This window comes from Pipistrellus kuhlii, unplaced genomic scaffold (assembly GCF_014108245.1).
Source record: "Pipistrellus kuhlii isolate mPipKuh1 unplaced genomic scaffold, mPipKuh1.p scaffold_m20_p_4, whole genome shotgun sequence".
Lineage (NCBI taxonomy): Eukaryota > Metazoa > Chordata > Mammalia > Chiroptera > Vespertilionidae > Pipistrellus > Pipistrellus kuhlii.
Window position 1 is genome coordinate 27,885,127 of NW_023425540.1, and position 18,382 is coordinate 27,903,508.

The 18,382-nt window shown below is 39.1% G+C and overlaps 1 protein-coding gene and 1 long non-coding RNA gene across 10 annotated transcripts in view; one reads left to right on the top strand and one right to left on the bottom strand.

The window, feature by feature from the left end:
* Positions 1-1,548: 1,548 nt before the first annotated feature.
* SMIM15 (small integral membrane protein 15) lies at positions 1,549-6,970 on the bottom strand. 2 transcript variants are annotated; one of them, XM_045571569.1, is made up of 4 exons: positions 6,824-6,970; positions 5,263-5,392; positions 2,614-4,362; positions 1,549-2,383 (listed from the first exon to the last, which is right to left on the bottom strand). In XM_045571569.1, the coding sequence occupies exon 3, from the start codon at positions 4,333-4,335 to the stop codon at positions 4,111-4,113; it is 225 nt and encodes a 74-aa protein (XP_045427525.1). In that variant the 5' UTR covers positions 4,336-4,362; positions 5,263-5,392; positions 6,824-6,970; the 3' UTR covers positions 1,549-2,383; positions 2,614-4,110. The 2 variants fall into 2 exon arrangements, with proteins under 2 accessions (XP_045427525.1, XP_045427524.1); XM_045571568.1 differs by lacking the exon at positions 6,824-6,970 and adding an exon at positions 6,623-6,812 and having other exon boundaries at positions 5,263-5,401.
* Positions 6,971-7,096: 126 nt separating this feature from the next.
* Positions 7,097-18,382, top strand: part of LOC123651164 — a 51,416-nt gene continuing 40,130 nt past the window's right edge. For 2 of the 8 annotated variants that reach the window (XR_006739677.1, XR_006739679.1), the window contains exons 1-2: positions 7,751-7,998; positions 9,425-9,612. This is a non-coding gene — a long non-coding RNA (uncharacterized LOC123651164). The other 6 variants (XR_006739680.1, XR_006739678.1, XR_006739684.1 and 3 more) reach the window with 6 other exon arrangements.

Genomic DNA, 18,382 nt, shown 5'->3' on the forward strand with positions numbered 1-18,382 from the left:
ATTCCTATTGCCAAATTCGTATTAGCTTAATGTATCTCTTGTAGTACTAGTAAATGTTTGCCATATATATAGCCTGTTTATAGACATCTGCAGGTATGACAAAATTTACATTGTTTTTAATTTTTATAGTTTCCAATTAAAATATATTACATAAGCAGAAAAATATATATTTATTTTAATTTCCAGCTGAGTTCTTATGGGAAAATACCATGTTACAATAAGATGGTACTGGCTCACCATCATTAGAATATGCACTTTCAAAATGATTTTGACAGGTGAGGAAGTTTGTAGTAACCCATCCACACTCCTTTCCTCAAGGCTAGTAACATTTTTACGATGACTGTTAGGTGGTATCAGAATAGAGTTAAATGTCCTACATAAAAACTGATCTATAATCTTGACCTAATTAACAGTCTTTTCATTATACTTGGCTTTTAGGCCAGGTACATGCAAAGCAGAATGAAAGCATTAAATAACAGATTAGTCTACAATATTTCATATTTTAAATTGTTATAATTTGGACATTTACAATTATTTTAAAGAAAATGTTTTTTATCCCTTTAAGGCAGACATCAAACCTATGTAGTTTTTAAAAATTTTTAAGTACTTTCTCAGAGGTAAATCCTTTCTGATTTCTTATACCTCTACAATACTTGCTTATCTATATGTAGATAGATAGATATGAAATATGCAAATTATTCTGGATACCGGAACAGTCATGACTGGCTCAGGAGACTGCAAATGCAAATGGGCCCAGAGCGGAGACACAACACACAAGGGGGCCCGCCCTAGACAGCAGGCCAGCAGTCCCACCTGTGTGAGCTGCAGAGGAAATACCTTTTCTTACAGCACATTGTTTAAAATAAAACCTGAATTTATTTAGCCAAAGCTTTTTCAAACTATGTGTTCTTTGAAGAAAAAAATTAGAGGTGAGGAGAGTCTATTGATAGTCAAATTAAGTTTAAAAAGATTCCAACATAGATGCAGGAATGAATCCTAAGAATTACCTTGTTTCTAAAACTTTTAGTATTTGAACATGGAATCCCTTTAAATGTTTCAGAGATACAGAATTTGTCCAGATAGGATATCAACCAGAGTGATATTATAACAAACTGTAAACATAAAAGCAATCCTAAATAGGAACCAAACTTTAAGTGAAAAGCTTATGAGGTGTAAAGTGCCCCAGGCCACTTTCCCTTACTTCATCTGTAAGGAAAGATGGAATAGAAAAGAAGCTGTTAATTGTAATTTACTAGAAAATTCATGCACTCTGGGAGGGGGTTGCCCTTCAGCCCAGCTTGTGCCCTTTTGCAGTCCAGGAGCCCTCAGGACTCCCTCTGCAAGAGGTAACCAGGCAGGCTGATCAGGGGACAGTGCCTGCTGGCCCTTACACCCCCCACAAATCACCCCTCTATCACTGCTGGTCGCTGCCGCCCCCCAACTGCTGTCCCCTCCCCCTGCCCAATGGCACATGCCTTGCTGGCCCTGCCCTGCGCCACCACCCCGCCCCAACCCCCCTCTTCGTGGACCAATCATTCTGCCATTCAGTCAATTTGCTTATTATACTTTTATTATATAGGATTTCAACATTGGGTTTCCAGCTTATAACTTTCTAAGCTTATTTCCAGTTTGATTACTATAATTTCAAGAAATAAAAAGTTAGAAATGCCCTTGCACATTTGATACAGTAATAATACCATGCTGAAGTTTATCACATGGACACTAAGGATTAAATTTTCACACAAAAACTTTGCAGAGAGGGGATTTTAAATGTTTGCTAGAGGCAACTATCTTTATTTCCCCAAAACCAGCCAAAAAAAAAGGGGAGAGGGGTAACTGATTGTATTACTTCTCAGAACTTCAAATAATATAAGTAGGTAATTTTAAAGTGTTCTAGATAATAGTAAATGTGACTCTTAACTATAGTACTATTTGTTTCAATGAGAAAAGATTAATATTTCTAAAAAATCCAAATCTCATAGTAGGCTCTATTTTGAATTCCCACCCCCATACACACACACACACACACACACACACTGTAAAACCTATTGACCTTTTATGTATAAAAAGGCTTCCTAAGTGTTGGGAAAAGCTAAAGTAACAACAAATGCCATATGCCAAACAAATATAAAACTGGCATGTGTTTAAGACTTTAAAAGAAATTATAGGAAAAAAATATTTCAGTTAAATTAATATCTTTAAATTACCACAGCAGAACAATGAATCCACAGCTTTAATAGATAACTGAGAATTAAGAGGAATATTTCTTTTGCGGTAGTATTTTTACTCTAAAATGTGGCCATAAGTGAGACCTATGTATATAAATTCCTTTTCTGAACAACTTGATGGCAGAAACCCAAAAGCCCTTTAGACATATCTTAACCTAGTTTTTTAAAAAATATATATTTTATTGATTTTATACAGAGAGGAAGGGAGAGAGAGAGCGAGTTAGAAACATTGATAAGAGAGAGTCATCGATCAGCTGCCTCTTGCACACCCCCCACTGGGGATATGCCCACAACCAAGGTATGTGCCCTTGACCAGAATCGAACCCGGGACCTTTCAGTCCCCAAGCTGACGCTCTATCCATTGAGCCAAACCGGTCCCGGCAACCTAGTTTTTTCTTAAACTGGATTCTGCAGACACACCAGGGTCAGTAGTTATACCTAAGCATTTTTTTAAGTATTGTTTTCATTTCAATAATACAAAAAGCATATCTTGATCACCTGAAATTATATCTCATAACTAAACACTGGATTATTTCAGTACCTAGGATTGCAATGTAATGTTTACAATGGCATCAAGTAGAAACTGACAACCTAAAATAGTGGTAGTATTATTCATACCAGTCCATAAACATTCTTGGGGCCCTTAGGTTGTCATTTGAGAAACATCAGCCTCAACTTTTACAAATGAAATTCATCATCTTTTGAAAAGTCTAACTTTTATAACATTACTAACTTAAATTATTTAATACCCTTTCCCCCCCCAAAAAAATCTAAAACCTCAGGACCTCCTTATAAAAAAGTATCAATTTTATTTCAATATCTACTTTCATTTTTAAATTAAAGCTGTTGGATAATTTCTGTAATTTAGAATTCATTATTAGGATGAGGAAAATATTAATGAGCTATTAAATACTGATAGCAAATAAAATTATTGGACCATGAATTTAACTTATGAAATATGACTTACTCTTAGAGTTTCTTGAAAACAAAATTGAAATTTTAATTTTCACTGTGAACTTGTTTGATCAAAAATTATAGAACATTACTACATGAGTTCAAAAATTGGAAAAGTTAAAAGTGGTATACATATAATCAGCAAATTATCGTATAAGACATTTTAATTACTTCACATTTCTTCTTAGAACAAGAATAAACTGGTTCCAAAGTACTACAAGGGTTGGCATTTTACTGCAAGCTTTAAAATGTTACTCTAGTCAACAAGTTATCTCTAAGTAAATGGCAGCATTCATACGTATAAAATTATTATTAGTAGGTGGTACTTTATACAATCAAGATGAATTTTTCATAAAATTAGATTTTAAAAAAGGCAGAATGTCTGATAATTACCAGTCTCTCAAAGGCTAGAATGAGAAAAATGTAGAAAATGAAGTACTCACTGATTAATAATATTTTGCTTTGAGAAAGCCAGAAATGATACTAAGATATAAGCAATAATGACAAAAGATTTGATTAATATGCGGTATCACTTTTTAAGCCAAAACTTATCTTTCACCTCAGGAAAGTTCTCATTTTTACATTCTTAGTTTCCTTTGTCCAGAACAAGGCCCTTTTTGAGCCAGTATTTGAAGAGTTCATAATCTAAAGTCATTTTTTCTCCACAGGATGTATTAGGCCGCAAAACGGCAAATGACTAAGTCGGTTATGAAGCATTTTTGGCATAATAAATAACTGTCAACAGACTTCTACACAGAAGCCTAAAAGTTGCTACAGTAGCGGTCAGAACTAACACGATTCTTCCATATGCTCAGGCTTCGTTTATTAAATGCCATCATAAATCCAGAAAAGAAACCTTACAGGGTCCTTCCAAAGCTGCCTCATTTCCCGAATGAGTTTCCTCTGGTCCCAGAGCCTGTTCATGCCTTCAATCCTTTTTCAGTCGTTTAGCTTTTGCAATATTTTCTTGGCGCTTTTGTTTTTTCTTTTGCTCCTTTTCCTTGGCCTCAATCATCTTGGCCAGTTTCCAGGACAGTACAGCACTTGCTAGAAACAATGGTGTAAGGGCCAAAATAACTGTTGTGAGGAAGCCATATGGATCCTTTGCAGCCCATTCCACAACATACTCAGCCCAAGCCTTTACGTCAAACATCTCTGTAGCAGTGTGAGGGAAAGGAGACTGGAAGGAGAGAATAAGAGAAAAGAATATGTAATTAATCAAATTTTTGAACAAGTTACATTATACAATCTGTTAACTCAGAATTCCATTATCACTCATTAGTTGTTTTTTAAAAGTACTAATTAGTACTATTTTAATAGACTAGTATCTCCAGTTAAGAAAGAATAATTCAACTAGGACAACAAGAAAATTGACACTTAAAAGATGTGAAGGTATAGAAGATAAAAGTAAAATCCATGTGGAATCTGTCATAAAGGCTATGCATTCTCACATGCTGCCTATATTCAAGATAAACTTTATTTAGCTGCAAAGTTTTGAGTTTTATATACTCATTCCAGGAAACAGATAAGTCCCATTTATTTTGGGGTGTTTTTTTTGTTGTTTGTTTGTTTTTTACATAGCCTTAGTACTATTAAGTGTTAATTAACAAAAATACAAATCATCAACTTTGGTGTTTGAAAAAGACAAGTCAGGGTACAAAAAATGCTTGGAGTAGGAGAAGTAATGGATGGCCATTTCCAGGAGTAAAAAGAAGCTGCAATACTATCCATTCATATGCAAAGAGATATAAGCAAAATGTGACGTGCTATTTTATGCCCTCTTTCAGCTGTAAGGACTCCTACTTGAAGACATAATTTAATCAATGATAATACATTTAATAATGGGAAAATTAACCATGACAGGTGCCATGGATTTTGTTCCCTTTTGAGTTGATAAGGGAAGACCATCTGGCAAATGAGGAAAGTGTGGATTTGAGTGTCATTTTTTATTTTGCCCTAGAGGCTTTTCTACCTTTCACATTTGTGTCAACCTCTATTCAAAGTAGAGAATTAGAATTCCTTGGTAAGAATGGGTTTATGTACATTCGCTTACAATGTCAGTTGGAATTTAAAAAATTACCTTATGCTTGAGTTGTGATCTCTAACTTTGTCCTGGATTAGTGAGCCAATTACAGTTTCAGATGGATGACCCCTGGTTGGCTGTCGTCGTCTTTAGCTCTACTACTGAGAGAAGGTTTAAATTCTATATGCTGGGTGGGCTAAAAAGAATAAAAAACAAAGTTTAAATCACAATTTTCAGGATAATTATAATACAATTTTAAATAAAAAATTTCTCTGCCCTGACCAGTTTGGCTCAGTGGATAGAGCATCAGTCTGCGGACTGAAAGGTCCCAGGTTCCATTCCAGTCAAGGGCATGTACATTGGTTGCGGGCACATCCCCGGTGGGAGGTGTGCAGGAGGCAGCTGATAGATATTTCTAACTCTCTCTTCTCTGTAAAATATCAATAAAATATAATTTTTAAATGAAAAATTTCTAAATACTAAATATGCAACCTATAAATGACACCTAAAATTGCCTGGCACATTATAGACATCTAATATCGATTTCTTCCTAATTAAAAAGAATCACAACTGTAAATGCCTTAGGAGAAAATCCTAATTACTGGAGCCATTTTACTAAATAGCTTATTTCAACAATGCAATTATGAATTTTATAATTCAGTGACATAAAAAGATGTTAGCTCGCTGATGTTATAGCGTATCCATTCCTACATCTGAACTTTTTACACTATGTCGTCGACTACTTATTTATAGGATTAGGTACATTAATTACAAAATCAAATATCTCTCCTTAAGCTTTAAAGTTTTTTTTCTCTCTCCCTATTACACGATTCGTATCCTCCCTAGAAGGATCAAAGATAACCAAAACAAGACATAAATCACCCACAGTCCCATCACCTCAAAAAAAACTATTGCGACTGGTTTTAACTACAGCCTACGATTTCTTCATATTTTGAACTGGACACACAGTAAAGTGCCTAAGACTGGTTAAATATCAGGCTCACCTTCCCACCCCGCAGTTCGGACGCCCCACCCACAGCGGGAACTACTAGATATCCGCCCGTTTCCACTTCAGCCCAGCAACGACCTCATCAATGCAACACTCAGAGATAAGAGAGGCAGTGTGCCATAAGGAATAAAGCCGGCGTGAAGGGCCGGGCTCAGGGCAAAGTTCTCCACTGACACAAAAGGAGTTACCGCGCACAGCCCGCACACCTCCGGGAGCTCCCACACTTGCAGGAACAATGTTACTTGGCGCTTCCGTTAGGGCTCCACCGAGCTGCTCTCCGGCCGGAGCCGCGCCCCGCGCCCCGCGCCGCCGCCGCCGCCGCCGCCCTCCCGCCTCCTCCCGGGGGTTCCCTCCCGCTCCGTCTTCCCTCGTCCCCCGACCCGGCCCCGGGGCCCCCATTCACCCGACCTTTCCCGGCCCCGGCTAGTGCGGGCCCCGCGGGGCTCCGGAGCGGCCGTCCGGGGGCGCAGGGGGAGCCCCCGCCACCCCTCGCGCGCTCGGGCCGCGGCAGCCTCCGCCCGGCGCCGGGGCCGAACCACCGCGAGCAGCCCCGAGCATCCCCCCCATCGCGCCCCGGGCCTTGGACTCGGACCCCAACTCCTAACTCACCGCCAGGCCGGAAGCAGGAAGGCGGAAGCCCCGCTTCCCCGCCCCGCCCACACGTCGGCCGGGTCCAGATCCGGCCTGGGGAAGCCAACGGGCCAGTTTCCGGCTGCGCGGCCGCCGCGTGCAGCCCGGGACCGCGGCTTCCAGGGCGGGGCTTCCAGGGCGCGGGGCGGGGCTTGCGGGGCGGGGGCGGGGCTTCCAGGGCAAGGCGAGGGGGCGGGGCTTCCGGGGCGGCAGGTGAGGCCGCGGGGGCGGGGCTGGCCCTCGGGAGCGGGTAGGGACCTCAGTGCCTCTACCTTGGCCCCGAGGCCGCCAACAGCTCCGTCCCTGCTGGAGCCCGTGGGGAAGGGTTGGGGTTGGGGTTGGGGTGGGGGCGGTCTGGGGCCCCTGGAAACTCCGACCTCAGAGCGGCGGCGAGGAAGGCGTAGGTCCCCAAGTCAAGGTGAGGGTCACACCACGACTCCGTTAGCCGTAGCTTTAGCCGCACGTAGAGGAGACAGAAAAAGTTGGACCCTAGTGGATGCACTCTTGTTACTAAGGGGCAATGCAGCCATGCTGAGTGAGGACTTTCTGCTGTTTGTTTTTAATAAGTACCTAGCTCTCATGTCACAAAAGAATGATCGATAGTTGTCCAAAGCAAACGATAAATAATTAAACGGCATGGAGTTCCCGCAGAGGCTGTTGTTCTTTCAGTACACAAAGGGATGCAGAAGTCAACAAGCAGGAGTGAGTGAATAGTGTCTTCTAATCTGCAGGAACGGAGAGGTTGGCTCTGGGTTGGTTGGTGACCAAATTTTGTGATTGCTTGCACAAGTGTTGCAAGACCTCTCACTGTTGTATGACAAATAAAGCAGGTTTTTATTCCTGAAAGACTATAGAATGTACTCTTTGAGGAGCAAGCTGAAACATGTATAACTCGTTTAGGTATAACAACAGTAACTATTATTTACCAGGGAACAGGCTCTTGGCAAATAATCTGATGATCTAAAACAGTGTTCGTTGGGTATATGTTAATGTTTGTATGTTTTATTAGCAGCAGTTGCTTTCTTATTCTTGTTTGAAAACTTGGATGATGGTTTCAAAGCTACTCTGACCGAGCCTGTACCTGTTGTGGCCAGAAAAAGCAGCGTCAGTCCCTGGAGTGACTGAAAGTGTTTACTGAAAACTACTTGCTGGAGGTAACTTTATGCGGATTTTTAAAACTTGTCCAAGCAGTAATTCCGGGAGGGGGTCAGACTTTATTTTAATAACCTTCATTCCAGAGGCCAAGGTGGAGAGACAGTGTTCCTAGTTACTGCTTCCCCAATAGTTTGCTCTGCTGCAAACCTTGTTAAACACATAGGAGTCCTGGGCCGGGGGAAAAGTTCATGAGAGCCCTAGCTGGTTTTGCTCAGTGCATAGAGCGTTGACCTGCGGACTGATGGGTCCCAGGTTTGATTCCGGCCAAGGGCACATGTCTGGGTTGTGGGCTCGATCTCCAATAGGGGGCGTGCAGGAGGAGGCAGCCAATCAATGATTCTCTGTCATCATTGATATTTCTATCTCTCTCTTCCTCTCTAAATCAATAAAGAAATATATATATTTAAAAAAAAAAAAAGAAAGAAAAGTGCATGAGAAAGCCTCTGTAGCTCTTTGGCTCTAGTGTTCCACCATGCCTTCCCAGTTTAATGTTACTGAGCTAGCTTCCAGGTCCAGGGCAGGCTGCAAGCCCAGGTAGGGTATAGAGTTGCCACTGCTGAGCTCCTGTTGCAACCTGCATTGCCTGAATGAGAGGCGGTGTCAAGATTGGTTCTTTCTGTAGTGAGAGTCAGTTTGTGATTCACTTGTCTCTGCTGATCATGTGTACTCTAAGTCGCTCTGAGCCCCTTTCCCCTTCTATTTGTGTAGTATACTACTTAGCACTGGTATGCTTTCCACTTTCAAATTCTATCAGTTGAACTGGATTTGGCCATTTTTCTGACTTATGTTTCATAAGCAATGCAGAGTAAGGAAGTTAGGGGGAAACATCATAGCCAGTTTTGTTAAGGTCTTGTTCTTTATTTGAAAAAGCCCTTAAATGGGTTTTAATTCTCTCTCAAATGTCTTCCAGAATACCAGCTTAGAATAACAAGGAAATGAGGTCTGCCTGTATTTATTTTTAAGAACTAAAACTGTATCCATGTAACTTACCAAATTAACTAAACCTTACACTTTTAATTAAGTAGAGTTTGTCTTTGCATAGGAATTGATTTGAGAGAGAGAAGAAGAAAGAGAGAGAGAAAGCGAAAGAAACATCCATTTTTGTTGTTCCACTTACTGTTGTTCCACAGCCTTGGTATATCGGGGCAATGTTCCAGCCAACTGAGCTACCTGGTGATTTCAAATAGTGTGCCACAAGAATTTTTAAAACATGCAATACCTGACTGCAGTCAGGGGCACTTACCTCTTTCCCCTTAGATTGCCAAATAAAAAAAATGACAACAGCCAACACAACAATAGCTGTATGGTGTGAACGAGTCAAAATTTTTTAAATTTTGTCAGATGAGCAAAAACATATTTTTTATTGTGCTGCAGAATTTTAGTAATCCTATATAATAAATGCCTAATATGCAAATTGCCTCTCAGGCAGTCGTTCAATTGGGAGTTCAACCAGAAGTTCAACTGCTCATTATGACGTGCACTGACCACCAGAGGACGGCACGGAATATGGCAGGCATCGGCAGACACATTTGCTAGCAGCAGGCGACAGTGGAGGTGCTGCCAGCCCCGATGGGCCCCGACAAGAATGGGACCCCCGTGGGATGGTGGAGCAGGTGAGCAGGCAGCACCAGCCAAGGGGGGTGTGAGCGGGCCAGATTGAGTGGCAGCAGCAGGAGCTGAGGGAGCCAGGTGTGGGGGGCTGATCTCCACAGGCCACCCCAATGGATCCCACCCGTGCACGAATTCATGCACTGGGTCTCTAGTTAGTTGATGTGTGTCATGAGATGAAAAAAGCTGAAAATCACTGCTTTATTGCAATTGTATATTTGAAAATGGAATCTTACAAAATTGTAACAGTTTTGTTTTGTTTTTTTTTCTCTTAAAAAGTTAATTCCTAGTCATTGTCATGTGTTTGTTTATAAGTATTTTCTTTGAATGGTACAAAGTTATATTTTACCCTGACTTGTGTCAAAACTGTGAATGAGTGAAACCTGAATAAGATTCACTTGTAATCTAGACCTGACTAAACATTTTGAGAGTTTCTTACATGTTCAACATTTTGTGCTTATTTCCCTGCAGCAACACTTTACATATTTGACTTACTTTGATGGAATTGGTTTCTTCCCTAAGTCTTTTTTTATATTGTGAGTTTTTTCTTCCATAGATACACAATGTAAATACATTTCTTTATAGTCATATTTCTGTGATTAAGAAAAGTAATAATCAAGTTTTAGTGCTATTTGGAAAATCATACTAAAGAAGAATAATTTTTAAAGCTATTTATTGAGTTGTTACTGTGTGCCAGGTACTGAGCTAGATGCTTCACATCTATTATCACTAATTCTGAGACTAAACAACCCCCCTCTACAGTAATCTTATATCCATTTTACAGATAAGGAACCAGAGACTTTAAAAGTGCAGCAGGGCCCGACTGATGTGGTTCAATGGTTGAGTGTCGACCCATGACCAGGAGGTCTCCAGTTCAATTCCCAGTGAGGGCACATACCATGTTGCGGGCTTGATCCCCAGTAGGGGTGAACAGCAGATCAATATCTCTCTCTAATGAGGGTTTCAATCTCTCTATTCTCCCCCCCTTCTAAAAAAAAAAAAAAAAAAAAAAAAAGTACAGCAGGATTCTAAACACATCTGCCTAAATCTCTGCCTTTTTTTTTTTTTTATGTCCAAAGACTTGGCAAAAAAATATAATTTTATAAAATGAAAATTGTGCGTTTTGACTCTATAATTAACTGATAATCACAACTAAAATCTTCCTATACTTCAAAATTGCCTACTGCCCAGGTGGTGGCAGCATCTCAAAGAGCTGTAGAGGTGCAGAAGATTCTCCATCCTTGACAGTTGATTTGCTGCTTCATCTCACATATGTGACCTGTCTGCCAACCTCTAACTTCTGTATTGGGTCTTTCACTGTTAGAGCAGCTGATCAGTGATTCTGTCACCTCTGTCTTGTCTTCTGAATGGGTCCTACTCTGCCAGTTTGCTTTCAGCCTGTTTTGCTTATAAAGCGTCACCAAGTTACTGTTTTCTAGAAAGGTCCTTTAGGTCTATCCAGTAACACAAATAATTTTTTTTTCCCAATGTTACTTTTCATCCATTGTTAAATGTAATTTTAATAATTAGCTAATATTATGAAATATTGTTTAAATTACAAGGCATTCTTGAAAACTTATGGGATATACCAGTTAGGGAGATAATGAAATACTTTTAAAAGATAGAATTAGTTTTCTATCTTTTAGATCTAGACCTGACTAAACATTTTGAGAGCTTTCTTACATGTTCAACATGTTGAACATGTAAGAATGAGAAGATTCAGCAGGGAGCAGTGCAATGTTATCTAATTCAGAAGGAATGCTTACACATATATAGCAGGATAACTAGTTAGACCTACTTTAGCCCAAAAATTGCTTATAACATTAGTTTCATATTTTTGCATGGCTACTGCCTTCCTTCCTCTTCACAAACGCCCTCTCTACCCCTATTTATTTTTTTCTTTTTTCTTTTTTTCACAATACCTCATTTTGACATCTATTTTGTTTACTGATTTAATGTATTTTTCCTACTAGATTGTAAGTTATATGAGATCAGTTAACCTAGATCCAAGAATATTGTTTTGAATAATTGATTCCAAATTATAGCATTACTACTTAAAAATGAAATTGTTGCCGAAACCAGTTTGGCTCAGTGGTAGAGCATCGGTCTTCGGACTGAAGGGTCCCAGGTTCGATTCCGGTCAGGGGCATGTGCATTGGTTGCGGGTACATCCCCATTAGGGGGTGTGCAAGAGGCAGCTGGTCCATGTTTCTCTCTCATCGATGTTTCTAGCTCTCTATCTCTCTCCCTTCCTCTCTGTGAAAAGTCAATAAAATATATTTTTTTAAAAATGAAACTGTTAGTGTTTGAACGAATCATGAAATAATCTAAACCCTGGGGAGTTGTGAAGCTCATATGAAAGTACCAAACTGTTGCAACAGGTTTGGAAAGTAATAAGGGATGCCTCAGTAAAAAGGGTCTCAAGGTTAGCAAATAAGATGTGTGGGGGGAGGTAAAAAGAATTGTGATTATCTTGTTAATGAAAGAAGACTAGTTGCTTAAAGATTTCTAAGAATGTAAAAGTGTGCACTAGGAATGTAGCGATTCATCATCTTCATTGATAAGATAAAGGTAATTTGTCCTAGACTGTAGGTGCTGAGAAATAAGATACAAACAAGCTATACTGGAGATCTAAACAGAGATCTTTGAAAATGGACGGTGATTATATATGCAGGCTAGATGACCTGTGTAGATATTTCCAGCTTTATGATTCCAAATGTGGATTGCAGAAGAAATACTGGAATTAGATAGCAGATGCTGCTCTGGCTGATTATTCCTTTCTCTCCCTGGCCATTTCCACACACTTTAGAAACACTTCAGTGTTTTTGTGCACAGTCAATATAGGTGGTTTATGTGACACTGCTTTTAGTTTACAGAATTGTTTTCACTTAATACCAAAAATTGGGTGTTTTTGCTTTTTTTCCCCCCCCAATATATTTTATTGATTTTGTACAGAGAGGAAGGGAGAGAGATAGAGAGTTAGAAACATCGATGAGAGAGAGTTATTTATCAGCTGCCTCTTGCACACCCCCTACTGGGGATATGCCCGCAACCAAGGTGCATGCCCTTGACCAGAATCGAACCCGGGACCTTTCAGTCCCCAAGCCGACGCTCTATCCATTGAGCCAAACCGGTTTCTGCCGTTTCTGCTTTTTAATACTGAAACTGTTTACCTTTACAATTCTGTATCTCCAGAATGTAATATATATGCATTTGCAGCAAACTAATTCCCTGTAGAGAAAAGGCTACCCTTTTGAGGGGATAAATTTTTTAGCAAATACATCTGAAGCTTTGGTTTGCAATTCTATTAAAGTTCTGAGAAACACTAAGCTTTCCTGCTGAGTCTAGAGGTTCAATTATTAGGCCTACCTCTAAATGATGTAATTATACTAGCTGTGTCAAGTCATCTGTTATTTCTGTTCCAAGGTCTCCTAAAGACTAAATAAGAACTATTGTCCAATTGGAAAAACTAATCCATATGGTATAAGAATTCTTTCATGTAAAAGCAATATGTATTGCAAAAACAGCCCAAGCAATATCGCCTTCACTAAGTAGCATTTTAATTTGACAACTTTGATCTTCACCTAAGCAAACTATTGGAAGTAACCATATAAAACATGTTAATCATATTTGCTGTATTTTCAAAAACATTGTCCTTTCTGTCATGGTACCCTTTATATAAAATCCCATTTAAGATAGGCTGTTATTCTAAAAAAGTTCTGGAAGCCACTTTAAAATTGTTTTCATTTAACTTGTAAATGTATATTTCAATTAGAATTGACATACAATATTATATTAATTTCTGGTGTACAATATAATGATTAGACATTTATATACCTTACAAAGTGACCATCCCAAATCTAGTACTCTTCTGACACCCTATATAGTTATTACAATATTATTGACTAGATTCCCTATGCTCTTTATATTGTTGATTATATTCCCTATATACTTTATATCCCTATGACTATTTTTACAACTGGCAGTTTGTACTTCTTAATCTCTTTTACATTTTTCACCCATTCCTCTAACCTTGCTCCATCTGACAACCATCAATTTGTTCTCTCTATCTGTAAGTTGGTTTCTGTTTTCATTGTTTATGTGAAATCATATAGTATTTGTCTTTTTGTTAGTTTGATTTACTTTACTCAGCATAATACCCTCTGAGTCCATCCATGTTGTTGCACATGGCAAGTTTTCACTCATGGCCAACTAATATTCCATTATGTAAATGTACCACAGCTTTTTTATCCGCTCATCTACTAATGCACACTTAAGTTGTCTCTATAGCTTGGCTATCCTATCTAATAAAAGAATAATATGCAAATTAACCATCACTCTGCTACACCCACCAGCCAATCAAGAGCAAGTATGTAAATTAACCCAACCAATATGGCTGCAGCCACAGAGTGAGCAGGAGGCTTGGGTTTCCCCAGTAATGGAGGAAGCCAAGCTTTCACTCAAGGCTACAAAGTTTCAATTATAGAAGATAAATAAATCCCAACAAAAATGGTAGCAGCCACAGAACTGGATAGAGCAGGAGGCTTGAGTTTCCCCCAGTAATGGAGGAAGCCAAGCTTTCTGCATACCCTGCCAACCTACTGGGATCGGGCCTACACAGGTAGTCAGACACCCCTTGAAGGGTCCCAGATTGGAGAGGGTGCAGGCTGGGTTGAGGAACCCCCACTCCCACCCTCATGCATGAATTTCGTGCACCGGGCCTCAAGTTTTAAATAATGGTGCAGCGAACATAGAAGTCCATATATATTTATATTTACAAATTAGTATTTTAGGTTTCTTCATATAAATACCCAGAATTGGGATTGCTGTATTATGTAGTAGTTCTATTTTTTATTTTTTCAATAACTTTCATACTGTTTTCCATAGTGGCTGCACCTATTTTCAATTCCACCAAACAGTATTGAGGGTTCGCTTTTCTTCACATCCTTGCCAACACTTGTTTTTTGTTGACTTATTGATGATAGCCATTCTGACAGGTGGAAGGTGATATCTCATTGAGGTTTTAATTTTGCATTTATCTGATGATTAATGGTGCTGAGCATACTTTCATATGTCTATTAGCCATCTGTATGTCTTTGGATAACTGTCTAATCAGGTCCTCTGCCAATTTTTTAATCAGGTTGTTAGTTTTTTTGGTGTTAAGTTATATGAGTTTTTTTATTTTAATTATTAACCCCTTATCAGATGTTTTATTGGCAACTATCTTATCTTCTCCCATCCGGTACATTGTCTTTTCATTATGTTGATGGTTTCTTACACTGCAATAACTTTTTAGCTTGATGTAGTCCCATTTGTTTATTTTTTTTTTCCTTTATTTCCCTTTGTCCAAGGAGAGCTATAAAAAAAATAAGAGCAATATCAGCAATAAAAGAGAGTTTTCTTCTAGGACTTTCATGGTTTCAAGTATGGAAGCCACTTTTTGATAAGAGTCTTGCCTCTCTTTGATTTATTGTGAGGAAGCTCAAGAACCAAATTTGAAATTCATGTTTAGCATCCATGCTGACCTGCATGCTTACATTGCTTCTTAAGCATATTTTTCTTATGTTAGGCCTCTTTTGCTTCCGGAGGCAACACATTCTATAACTAGGAATAACGCTCTCACTTACTTGCCAAGTGACTTTGAAGGATGCCAGTTTTGAATGGGGCCCAGAGCAGGAACGGGCTCTGCAGCAGTTCCAGGCCTTAGGGCGAATATCCCTGACTGACACTTGGACCATATGATCCAGCACACTGTAGTGTCAGTGGTGGGAATTTATGGCAAGTCCAGAGGGAGAATCACAATGCAGGTCCCTGGGGTTCTAGAACAAGGTCATGCATCCGCAGCAGATACTTATAAGCCCATTGAAAAACAGCTCTTGGAATGTAACTGGGTCTTGTAGGGCCTAAATGCTTCACCACAAGATCCTTAAACATGTCCCTCCTCCCTGTTCCTATCCAAGTGAGTGGCCAATTTTCTAACTCCATCAGTCTACCTATGTATATATTTTTATATTATCTTGATCTTTATAATTCTTTCTTATATGTTTTTATTGATTTTCAGAGAAAGGGAAAGGAGAGGGATAAAGAGATAGAAACATCGATTATAGAAAAACATCATCGACCAGCTGGCTCCTATACACCCACTCCCGCATTGGGGATTGAGCCCCTAACCCAGGCATGTGCCTTAACCAGGAATCAAACCAGTGACCTCTTGATCCTTCAGTTAATACTCAAACCTCTTAGCCACACTAGCTGGACTCTACCAATATATTTTAGTTGGCATTCCAATAAATGTGTTTTCCTTTTTCCCACGTTTATTTATTGATTGATTAAATAACAGATGGACTTATGGATTCCTAGCATTAAAATCCATTACTATTATTGTTTATTTAGATGTTCTATTTCTCCCAGATTTGACGAAGAGAGTCCCAGAATGTGTCCTGTATGTGTCAAGAGCCCCACTGTGTCATTTCCTCATCATTCTTTATTTTAATCTTCACCTGAGGATATATTTCTATTGATTTTAGAGGAAGTGAGAGGGACAGAAAGAAACATCGATGTGAGAAAAAATGAATCAGTTGCCTCCTGAACATGACTCAATCAGTGATTAAACTTGCAAACTTTTGGTTTACGGGACAACGCTCCAACCAACTGAGCCACTAAAAATGATGTCCTCATCATTCTTTGAGTCCTTTCTTACTTTGTGGTACAGCCACATGTTCTAAATTCATCTTGTATTTTCCCTGCCTCAGCCCTCAAAGCAGCCATTTCCCCCCCCAAGGTGTCCTGCTTTCTTTTTGTGGAGAATGGAATTCAAGAACCAAAAGCTGAATGCTAAGTTTTCTCATTGCTACTGGTGTGTCATTGCTTGTAGTCCCTCTCAGCAGGCAGGCATATATACAGATATCTATATTTACTTCTATACCTGTTGAAAACAACAAGTTTATACTGATAACTTCAATTCCAATCTGTCACTACTTTCTTGTTTTTCATCTTGGTAATTCCCTCAACAGAAGGAAACCTGATTGCCATTATCCTCAGTATATTTACTCATTTGATCAAGGCTGGAATACATGCGAGGTTGTTTTAGATTGCTAACTCATTACTGTGAAAGGAAAACCTACCAGATTTTTAGGTGTCCCGTCTGTTTTCAACCCGTCTCTCAAGTTGGCAGCCAACTGAGCTATCTTTTACGCTGGTTTCATAAATTCAGACTTAAACCCCAAATAAGCATGTCTAGACTATTGAAACTGGGTGGCTCAGAGAATGAATGTTTAAAAGGTTATAGAGCTTCAACAGTCCAGATCAGCGTTAGTTCCCACGTTTGCAGTAACTCATAGTGGCTGACACAGGATTGCCTTTGTTGGGTAGCACTAGCCAATCATGGCTTTGTCTTCCAGGTCTTAGTGAGTATAATCATGTCACTAAGAATTGCCACCTCAGCTGAAGGAAAGGGCAGGTTTCCCCTCAAAGGTGCTGTTTAATCATTTTAAAAGCAAATTACAATAGATTGTTCATAAGTCACTTATGCCCGTGCATAAAGTACTGAAAGCACAATTTCTCAGTTACTAGTACATCTTTTATAACGTTGCATTATGGTCATATCCTTTTGAAAATCACATCAGGCTTTAGGAGCTACTAGTATTTTTGAACAATTATTTAGGAAATGGTTCCAGGAAAAACATGCTATCAAAGGCAGTATTGTATCTGGAAGGCTAGCACTTTCTTTCTGTACCAAAACTAATTAATTTCGGAGAGATGGCATTTTGTAGCTTGAGTAGAAAAGTTCAGGGTTTTGTGTAAATATGCTGTTAACATCTTGTTTAAGGATGCAAGTTATTTGTGCCTTAACAAGGATTTCTTTTTGCTTTTAATACTTTGTGTAGTTTGCTAAATATTTTTAAGCAAGTTCAACTTGCCATCTTAGCATTAAATGATAAGTTGTCCAAAAATGAATGAATCCTTTTGTATTGATAGGCTTAAATTCTGGTTAGTGAGATCAATATTCAGTGTTGTTCAATACATTGGCTTCTCCCTCCAAAATGAGAGGTAAACTTAGAATTGTTTACTCTCATTAGCATAAAGTCAGTACTTGCCTATTTTTTTTAAATATTGTACCTTTATGTTTACCTGCCCTTTACTAAAAATAAATTATATGTTAAATCCTTAAACTGGCCTGTTTTCTGTGAACTTGTATAATTGAAAAAATGTTTGGGAAAAGAAAGAGGAGCACTTTTAATCTGAAAAGCACATTGACCTAATTCATAAGGCCATGTGAAGGCTAGAATTATGCAAGCTGACCTGCTTTGATATTATCTTGTCCAAACGCCTTAAATGAATGCATCTAAAGTTAGATGAAACAAAATAAAAATTTATTATTAGAAAGTACATCTGTCAGTTTACTTCTAGTTCATCTCTGCTAAAGCAGGTTGGATCAGTTTTACAATGCTAAGACAGTCTGGTTGAGATTCTCAACTTTAAGGTAGGTTAATTTTTTAGCCAAGTATCATTAAATGTCTGTGGTAGGCTGCTTCTAAAATGGCTCCCAATGATACCCACTTCCCAGGTCCATGCCCTTGTATCATTTCCTCCCATTGAGTTTGGGCGAGCATGCTTTTGATGAATAGAATATGGCAAAAGTGATGGGATGTCACTTCCAAGATTAAGTTACAGAAAGAATCTGGCTTCCATCTTGCTCACCTTCTCTCACACTTTAGTGGAAGCCAGTTGCTGTGCTGTAAGCTGCCCTCCAGACAGGCAGGGGAACTGGGGAGA